This window comes from Dromiciops gliroides, chromosome 1 (assembly GCF_019393635.1).
Source record: "Dromiciops gliroides isolate mDroGli1 chromosome 1, mDroGli1.pri, whole genome shotgun sequence".
In the NCBI taxonomy this organism is placed as follows: Eukaryota; Metazoa; Chordata; class Mammalia; order Microbiotheria; family Microbiotheriidae; genus Dromiciops; species Dromiciops gliroides.
Genome location: NC_057861.1, coordinates 273,050,044 through 273,060,781, shown reverse-complemented (window position 1 = coordinate 273,060,781; position 10,738 = coordinate 273,050,044). Strand labels below are relative to the sequence as shown.

Sequence of the window (10,738 nt, the reverse complement as noted above, 5' to 3'; positions counted from 1 at the left end):
GTTCAAATGTGGCCTGAGACACTTAACACTTACTAGCTGTGTGACCCTAGGCAAGTCACTTAACAGCAATTGCCGTGCCAAAAAAGAAAGAAAGAAAGAAAGAAAGAAAGAAAGAAAGAAAGAAAGAAAGAAAGAAAGAAAGAAAGAAAGAAAGAAAGAAGGAAAGGAAGGAAGGAAGGAAGGAAGGAAGAAAGAAAGAAAGAAAGAAAGAAAGAAAGAAAGAAAGAAAGAAAGAAGGAAGGAAGGAAGGAAGGAAGGAAGGAAGGAAGGAAGGAAGGAAGGAAGGAAGGAAGGAAGGAAGGAAGGAAGGAAGGAAGGAAGAAAGAAAGAAAGAAAGAAAGAAAGAAAGAAAGAAAGAAAGAAAGAAAGAAAGAAAGAAAGAAAGAAAGAAAGAAAGAAAGAAAAAATAATGGGGTTTGCCAGTGACCAAAGACCCCAGCTTGATTGGATTGATTGGATTGACTGAGATTGACTGACTTTGCTGACTAACTTACTTAAAGTTAATTCACTTAAAGTTAATTCAATTGAAACCACACCTGCCTGACTCTGAAGAAGGTGTGTTCTCAGAGACTGCGGACTCTGACCTCAGCACCAGACTACCCTCAAGTCCAGTGAACCAATGGATTTGAGTGATGCTAGTGAATTAGTTTGAAGCAGGGTGGAAGGACCACCTCTCCTTGGGACAGAGAGGAAGCTTGCTCTCTCTGTTCATCTTGGGAACAGGCTCTTGGTAGCAGACAGCTCTTGGAAGAAGCAGGCTAGACTGGACTCTTATCTGTCCTCTAGTGTAAATAGGTTTCTTAACTTTCTGAAGTCCATGTGTTCTCTCTTTACTAATATTTGTTATGCTTTAAAAAATGCTTAATACCCCAAAACTGGTGCTAAAGCTTCTAATTTATAAGTTAACCCTAGCTAGTTTTCCCTACACTTGGGACAGGAATGAGGCAACCACACATTAGATTTTAAAAATCACATACTTTAGCATTTTCAATCAGCAGATTTAAAATTCCATCATATTGAAAGAGATGGCAATATTCTTCTTGCTTTCTGAAAATTAGAAAAAACAATAATATGGCTTATTGAAAATACAGGAAAGTATTTTTTCCTGTCACGAATGAAGGAGAAATTTTGTGAAGTACCACAGGTGACTTAATATTATCTGGGTAGCATAATTTAAGCTTTAAACATAATTATTCTATGAAGAATAGTAATTAGTTGGTAAGGTCATGTTTTATTTTTTTAATTTTGACACAAGCAAAATTGAAGGAAATTTAAATTAATTAAGTGAATGCTTAGACTTATCATGGTCATCAGTGGCAGTATCAAGTCATTATTTTAGATGACATGCTGTGAATTTTATATAAGACTTTTGACTGGATTTCTTGTCTCCTATTGAGATAGGAAAAAGTACATAACTATAACTCATAGGTTAATAGTTTATAGTTGAGGGGCAGCTAGGTGGCGCAGTGGATAGAGCACCAGCCCTGGAGTCAGGAGTATCTGAGTTCAAATCCAACCTCAGACACTTGACACTTACTAGCTGTGTGACCCTGGGCAAGTCACTTAACCCCAATTGCCTCACTATAAAAAAAATAGTTTATAGTTAAATTAGACTTTTTTGGGGTGGAGGAACATCTGGGGTTAAGTGACTTGCCCAGGGTCACACAGCTAGTAAGTGTCTGTGGCCACGCTTAGGTCCTTCTGATTCCAGGGCCCATGCTTTATCTGTTTTATTAGCTGGCTGCCCCCATAACATAAGATTATCCCCCACTTAAAAAAATAATTTAATATCTTATTTTCTCCCCAATTATATGTAAAAAGAATTTTAACATTCTTTTTTGCAAATTTTGAATTCCAAATTCTTTTTGTACTTTACTTCCCTCTCCGCATCATTGAAAACTCAAGCAATTTGATGTAGGTTATACATTTGTAGTCACGTAAAACACATTTCCACGTAATGACTTTTAAAGAGAACAGATGAGCCTAGGAAATCTACCTAGGAAATCAGGAGAGTGATTTTTCCTTCTTCATCAATTTTCTGTGAATGCTTTACAGTAAAGCTAATAAAAATTGAGAAGTAGTCATTGTAACAGTAAACTAAAAAAATAAGGCATTGCAGATTTTTTTTCCAAATTTCTTGAAAAGTACCATCTTATCCTGTTGTAGGTTCAAACTAATGATTTAACTAGTTAGTTTGTTCATGGAGAACAATGAACAAATGCATGAATTCAAATTGTAGGATTATACATAGAGTGACTAAGGAGATCTTTTGTTTTGTTTTGTTTTGTTGGGCAATGAGGGTTAAGTGACTTGCCCAGGGTCACACAGCTAGTAAGTGTCAAGTATCTGAGGCCAGATTTGAACTCAGGTCCTCCTGAATCCAGGGCTGGTGCTTTATCCACTGTACCACCTAGCTGCTCCCCTTTTTTTTTTTTGCTTTGTTTTGGACTGAGATCTTAGTGTCTTTTTCCGGCTTTTGTTTCAAGGATAGTAATTCATTATAGCTATACTATTTTGCCTCCATTGGACCAATGAGATTCCTCCAATGAGATTAGGCTTCAGCAGATATAAAATACCGTTATAGAGAGGTCAATATTCTTCTTGTTTTCTTTAAATTAGCAAAAAAAATATGGTTTACCAAAAGTGTAGGAAAGGATTTTTGCTCACATGAACAAAGGAAAAAAAAATCTGTGAAATGTCACAGGTAGTTTAATAACATCTGGGTAGGATTATTCAAGATTTGAACTGTGGTAAAAATTATATTTGGTAAAGATTAATATCATTGAAATTCTTATCATAAAATGCCTAACTCACCATTTAATTTTTCATCTGGTATCACTGAACTAGGGTCTAATCTTAAAGGCAGCTATTTGTGGTGTGATATTCACTTCTATTCTCTGTTTAAATTAAAGTTCTCCAAGCTTCCATCAGGTTCTAAGTCTTGCAGTACAGATCCTCTTCTTAACTTGATACGTTCCAAGACACATTAATGTTTGTCATCACTCTTTGGGGTCAGTGACATATTTCTGGGAGCCATACCTCTCTGCTTGTCTCTTTTGTTTAAAAGCATTTGTTTATAAGAGGATATGAGAAGTCTAAGTGAACAGGTGAACTATGACTTTTTTTTTTTAAAGAGGAAAGGCAGTTGAGTGGGAATTAAGAAAACTGAGAAATAGAATGAGCTCTGACACTGAATGGAGGTAATCATCATGTTCTTAACTTCCTTTCTGCTTCTCCCAATCTACACTATGATAATAAGGATTTTCTAACCTGTTTACCTCATGGAGAGGTTACAAAAATCATCCTCTCTGCCTCTTCTAATTCTGCCCTTGCTGTGTCTCACCTACTCCTTGAAACTTCCCTTTGAGCATCCCAGACAACAGTGATCTCTCCCTCACAACTCATTTCTTCTGCCCCTCATTTGGCACTTACCAAATGAGCCCTGCACCATTTCTTTACCTTTTGAATTGGCTTCACTTTTCTCCCCAATTTCCTTGTAAATTACTTGAGGATAGCAACCCTAGTTTATTGTTGCTAACCTTTGCATGTCTAGTACAGTGTCCTACGGGCAGCAGAAATCTGTGAACCGATGGACTAGATGTGCATTAAATACTTTCTCTCCAAGATTTATTTCAGATGGGACCAAGTAAAGCTATGTTAGGTTGGATAATGCCCTTTTAAATTCACTCCCAGTTTTTCATTAAGTTCCTGAACTGTTAGAATCAGGGTGCTAATGTCACATGGTGCCATACATGTAAGACGGCCAGTGCTCAAGTTATATTTACTTTTTCTTTATAAGTGAAATAAATGTTTTCTGGATGTTCTTTACATTTATGTCACTATCGCTTTCCAATGACCCAATGACATACCTCACTCTCCAAATAGACCCCCTCCCTCCCAGTGAAAAAAAAATACAACTAAGCAAAACAAATCAACATATGGGCCATGTCTGGCAAAGTGTGACACATTCCCATGAGACTTCACTTTCTGTTGGTCCTCAAAATCAGGAGGTTCTGCTAGGAGAGGACAAGTAGTGGTAAAGGATAGACACTAAAGGAGAAATTCTGAATACTGAGCACTTGTTTGCAGCATGGAAAGAAGGACCAGGCATATGGAGAAACTGCCAGCCTTGGCTTATATGGAGTCAAAGGGGTATCTTAAATTTGTCCTCCCAAGGAGATCCTTGACAGAAATTTGGAAACTGCTAATCTGGTGTGTGTATGACACACATAAGTAATGTACCTTGACCATTCAGAGTCTTGAAAACTTTGCAACATATACATTATACATGTGGAATGTAAAAGTAATCTCTTTGCAAGTAATCAATATTTTTGTTTTAAAACTTAAAGTGTTTTATTTTGGTTTTGTTTGGTAAATCTTATTTAATTGAAATTAATGAACATGCAGCATTCAAAATAAAGATTGTCAATACAGACTGTGTTTTTCTTACAAGCCGATAATGTCTATGATGTGAATACATTCATTAAATAGATATTTATTAAGTGCTTTTGTAAGTAGCATAAGTGTTTAGCTCTATGGGTGGAGGGTGGAAGATGGACACAAAGTATATGATAAGATTTCTTGTTTGAAAGAGTCTCATTAGAGAAATTAGACACCTCAATAGTTAAATAGCAATACAAGGCAAGGAAAATGTCAAATTGATGGAATAGATACTAAGCATTGTAGGAGTTCAGAGTCAGGCAGGCAACAGGCAACAAGCATTCATTAAGCACTAACTTTGTGCCAGGTACATATGTGCTTGGGAGATAAATATAAGCAAAAAGAAATCCTGGAGCAGCTAGGTAGCACAGTGGATAGAGCACCAGCCCTGGATTCAGGAGTACCTGAGTTCAAATCTGACCTCAGACACTTAACACTTACTAGCTGTGTGACCTTGGGCAAGTCACTTAACCCCAATTGCCTCACCAAAAAAAGAAAAGAAAGAAATCCTCCCCTCAAGGGCTTCCATTCTAATGGGGGAAGACAACACATAAAAGAGAGCTAAAAAGTTGCATGGGTGTGTGTGTGGGGAGGACGGTATCCATTAGGGGATAATTATCATGAGGAAAAGACTCCTACTCAATAATTCCCAGGAACTCAGAGGCGGTGATGTGTCAAAGGTTCATTTATTGCCATTCTCATGGGAATGGGCAACCCAGTGTGCAGCTGGTGGGTGCAAAGAATGGGGACTTGCAGGCCCCATTTTAAACCCTAGTCCCTAATGTGCATGGACCCTCCCCTTTTTCATCACTGGTCTGATTACTCAATGGTTACAATCTACTTGCAAAAACTAGCTAACCAGAATGCTGTAAGGGCCTAAAATTCTAGCTATGATGTCTAATATCTAATGAGTGGTTGCCTTAACTTAGAAGCTTTAGCAAGAGTTTATATTTTTAAGTATTTGTTAAAGTGCACCAGAAGTTAGTGAAGAGAGGTAAAAAGCAAACTTCATCTAACTATCTGAGAGAGCGCAACATCTGTCCTCCCACCAAGCCGAGGTCCTGAAATGTAAGACCTAGTCCTCTCAGAAGCCTCTTGTGAAACAGGAAACAGGACCATCCACACACACAGCTCCAAGCTAATTGGCTGGTAGCACTGATTGACAGGATCCATGGGGCAGCAAATGTCATTTCTGGATGCTAAAGTCACATGGTTTCTTTTCAGGCCAGAGCTCACAATGTCCCTCCCAACAGGGGGTGTCATTCCAATTCTCACAATGCAGTATTCCTAAGCCTAATTTCCATAATTATTCTTTGCATTCTTAGCCAATGGGGGAGGTGATACAAGGAAAATTCTTCAATCCTCCCTTATATGGACATAGCTCAGGAGTGGACCTAATTGAGACCAGCTCAGGGTTTCTGTGAACCATGTGATTTTGTTTGCTGGAGGGGGAGCAGGGGATCTGAGATCTATGTACTAAAAAAGGTCTGGAGGAATGTAATTTGAATGGTGACTATTATATTCTTATTGAGAGGAGGCCATTCCCCATTTCCTCACAGTAGTAAAGTCCAGAGAGAGTCAGAAGCAGGTTCAGGAGAGGAATGAATCAAGGCCAGTCTGGACCCACTCCCAAAGTGGCAGTTCTCCAAGTAACTCACTAGTGGGAAAAGGGGGCCAGCATAGTAAAGGGATCTTCAAGGGTGAGAAGGTAACTGAGTCATGGTGGAAAAGAACCAGAAGCATAGCTGGGAGAGGGATAATATAGAGGGAGGGAACCAAGGGCTGAAGACTGAACTTTAGGAAACAGGGTGGTCCAAGAGAAACAATCAGAGGGAGGGAAAAGCACCAGGGTAATGTGCTAGAGAGGCCAGAGAGGAAGAAAGTCTCAAGGAGAGGGTAATCACCAGTGTCAAATGCTGTATTAAGTGCCTCCTATGTACCAGAAACTGCTGAGTGTGAGAGTATAGAGACAAAGTGAAACAGTTCTCAGCCTCAAGGAACCTATATATTATATACCTAGGTGAGTATTTATAGAAGAGATACAAAGTTCCTGGGGTGGGGGAAACACTAACAGCTAGGGTGGATCAGGAAAGGCCTCATGCACAAGGCAGTGCTTGAACTGAATCTCCAAGGAAACTAAGGCTTCTAATAGACAGAGGTGAGGAGGAAGTTCATTCCAGGCATGGAGATTAGCCAAAGGCATAAAGGTGGGAGATGAGAAACTGTCAGGTCAGTCTGGCTGGATTGTAGAATGCATGAAGGAGAGTAGTGTTTAATAAGTTTAGAAAGGTAGGTTAGGGGCAGCTTGTGAAGAGCTTTAAATAACAGAGAAAGATTATGTATGATTCTAGGAGTGATGGGGAATCATTAGACATTATTGAGTGAGATGGACATGTGGTCAGAGCTGCACTTTAAGAAAATCACTTGAAGGGGGCAGTTAGGTGGCATACCGGCCCTGGATTCAGGAGGACCTGAGTTCAAATTCAGCCTCAGACACTTGACACTACCTGTGTGACCCTGGACAAGTCATTTAATTCTCATTACCCAACAAAAACAAAGAAAAAAGAAAATCACTTGAGCAGTTGGATGGAGGATTAAAAGTTGCTAGACTGGAGTGATGAAGGGCTGAATTAGAGTTGTTGGCTGTATGAGGGAAGAGCATGGGGTAGATATCCAAAGTGTTGTGAAGGTAGAAATGACAAGAAGATGAGGAACAAACAACAACGCTGACTTGCCTCCTGGCTTCCTTGACTTCCTTCAAATCCCATATGTTGATGCCCAAGAAGAACGAATTGCTATCTATGAACTCCCTTTTTAAGGAGGGTGTAATGGTAGCCAAGAAAGATGTCCACATGCCAAAGCATCCTGAGCTGGCAGAAAAGAATGTGCCCAATCTCCATGTAATGAAGGCTATGCAGTCTCTAAAGTCTCGTGGCTATGTTAAGGAGCAGTTTGCATGGAGGCATTTCTACTGGTATCGCACCAATGAGGGCATTCAGTATCTACGGGATTACCTTCACCTGCCCCCTGAGATTGTGCCTGCCACACTCTGGAGAAGTTGTCCTGAGACGCGAAGGCCAAGGCCTAAAGGCCTGGAGGGTGAGCGACCTGCCCGGCTTACTCGTGGTGAAGCTGACAGAGACACATACAGACGAAGTGCTGCTCCCCCTGGTGCTGACAAGAAGGCTGAGGCTGGTGCTGGGTCAGCAACAGAATTCCAGTTGATAGGTGGATTTGGTCATGGATGTGGTCAACCTCCTCAATAAAAAGTGTAGAGATGTTTTGTATTGAATAAAATTTGGGGAAAAAAAGTTAAAAAAAAAAAAAAAGAAGATGAGGACTGGGAAAAGACCATTGTATTTGGTGGTCAGGACGTCACTGGTTTCCTGTGAGAGAGTAGTTATAAGGGGATGGTAAGTATAGAATCCAGATTGCAAATGTCCAAGGATTGAATAGGCAATGAGGATAGGAAAGGAATAGCTGCAATTCTTTGAAAAGTCTGGTTACAGATAAATGGAGAAAGAAATATGGTAGCTATGTGGGGTTGGGATGCAGTAGAGCGATGTCAAGAAAAATTACATCCTCCCAAAGATTTTTTTCCTTTCCATTCAAAATACATCTGTGGAGAATATTCCATGTGTTAGATACAGACTTTGACCTCAGCAAAAATGGAGAGTTAGTCACATTTGCAATTTTATTTCTCCTGGCTGTGTGGTTTTTTGTTGTTGTTGTTGTTTTTTAATGAACACACATGTATTTTCTCTTCTATTCCCCACCCCCACTGGAAAAAAAAAAAGCACACACAACAAAATCTTTGTAATGGACTTGCATACTTAAACAAGGTAAATTCCCTCACTGACCATGCCTAAAAATCTTTTTCTCATTCTTTATATTGTATTCATCACCTCTTTGTCAGGAGTTGGGTAACATCATTTCACTTTGGTCCTAGGCTATCATGGTTGTTGGTTATTGCATTGATCATAAATCCTTCAAAGTTATTGGTCTTTACAATGTTATTGTAGAAATTGTTCTCTTTGTTCTGCTCACTTCACTCTGCTTAGGACAAACAAGTATTCTCATCTTTCTTTTACAAATTTATATTGATGTGTTCTGTTTTTACATTATAAACATCTACAGATCACACCTGCTTCATGACAGGTTTCTTGAAACAAAGCAGAACAGCAAAATATAACTAATAATACAACAACTTCACTTGAAAGTGCTTTTAATGTTTCACATCTATAGTATCCTTCCTGTCCTTTTATTTAAAATAAGTTAAACAGAAATCTATTTTTTCTTCTTCCTACTTCACTCTCTGATAGGGAAAAACAGCTTTGGGGGCACACAAACCCCTGCATTATAAAGCAAAATAAAAATGCTCAGTGACTGAAATTCATATCTACTTTTTATGAAATTATAAAACTTTGTTTATAACATATTTATATGTTTTTCAGTCCATCTCTCTATCTACATATCAATCTATCTCTTTTCTCTACCCTAAATTCATCACTTCTCAGTAATGGATAGTATGTTTCATAATAGTCCTCTGGAATATTCATCATAGTTGTTGCAGTTTCCAGTGTTGTTTGTTTTTAAATGTTATTAGATTGTATAAATTGTCTTCCTTGTTTTAATAATTTTATTTCTCATTAACTTATAAAAATCCTCAAAATTGTTCATTTCTAAAAAATAATATTGATGCTATAATATAACTTGTTCTTTGGGTTTTGCTTACTTCATTCTTCCTCAATTCATTTAAGTGTTACACAAAGCCCCACTGTAATAAGACTCTCCTCATTGGTATAAGGGGCAGGGTGGAGTTTGCAAGAACAGGATAGAGGAGAGGTCCTGTATTCTTCAAGTGTTGTTTCTACTTCAAGTCAATTCAAGTATCTCCCTTGAGGCTCTGTAGTTGCTCAGGTTCTTCTGGCTTCCAGCTTTGAGAGAGAAGATGGAAGATATCATGCCCACTTCAGGTTACTGAAGGAAAACACTCTGGAAGAAGCTGACATGAGAAGAGCTGGCAGTCTCCATTGTGTCTCTATCCCTACTATGGGAGACTACACTAAAGATTTCAGGACACTTTCATTTGGGTGAGATCTGGGACTGTCTCTCAGTTGAGCTGAGTTATCTCATAATGGGAAAGCTCTTTCACTTTGTATTGTCTGGTGTATATATTCTATGTATACTTTCTCTGATTTCTGTTTTGTTATTGAATTGGATAAATTAGTTTCTTAGCTTCCTGCTCTGTGTGTTCATTGTGAAACTGACATTTGGTAGGAAGAAAGTCAAGTCTTGCATATAAAGCTTGGGGTCTTTCTTCTCCATTAATGAAGTAGTGATCAGATGTTAGCTTGAACCTGAAAACCTTATCCTCTAAACTAATAATATTTGAGAAAGTAGGTAAATATAATGCTAGCCTTGATGTAGGAGGAAAAAAAGGTGTTAACAGAAAAACCTAAGACCCAAGCTCTAATTCAGATATGAGCTCTAAGAGGGATTCAGACCCCAGTTAATGGATAACTTACAAGTCAGGATGCTAAGTTCTCTTACCCACATAAATCAGTACCCATAACGGGAACAGAGGGAGAGAAGCCATGAAGACCTTAGACTAAATGACAGGCTATAGAAATTTAGACTAGAAATAAATAATAAATGAAACGTTTTGAAACTAAGCATGGGAACCAGAGACATGAGCAGAAAAGGCCAAATTTGTCCTCAGATTCACCTTATGACTATAAACCTCAAAAGCACACCTCCACTGTAAAAAAGGTACTCGCTTCAGGGGTTGGCTTAGGACCCCAGGAACTCCAGATTAGGATAAACCCTCCCCTGTACCTCCCAAAGGTGGAGAATATTATAATGAGCAGGACAGGCCCTCCCCTTTACCTCCCTAAGGTGGAGATTATTATAATGAGACTGATAATCAATTTATCCATACTATAAATATAAATTTTTCGTTCATTATTTTTGTTTGTTTTGTCTTGTTGTTTTTGCAGGGCAATGAGGGTTAAGTGACTTACCCAGGGTCACACAGCTAGTAAGTGTCAAGTTTCTGAGGCTAGATTTGAACTCAGGTCTTGAATCCAGGGCGGATGCTCTATCCACTGTGCCACCTAGCTGCCCCTTCTTTCACAATTTGAGAGATATCTTTCCACTATTCTTGTTCTCTCCCTGTGGTCACTCACAGTATTGCAATAAAACTTGGGAAACTGAGTCACTGAGTCTTGAAATTCTTTTGGGATGACTCAATCAATTTGACCCCAAATTCCAGCCCACATCAAAGTGACTTGCTCAA

At 38.8% G+C, this 10,738-nt stretch overlaps 1 protein-coding gene across 1 annotated transcript; it reads left to right on the top strand.

The window, feature by feature from the left end:
* Positions 1-7,208: 7,208 nt before the first annotated feature.
* On the top strand, positions 7,209-7,706 carry LOC122744166 (40S ribosomal protein S10-like). The gene has a single exon (XM_043989612.1). The coding sequence runs from the start codon at positions 7,209-7,211 to the stop codon at positions 7,704-7,706; it is 498 nt and encodes a 165-aa protein (XP_043845547.1).
* Positions 7,707-10,738: the final 3,032 nt, after the last annotated feature.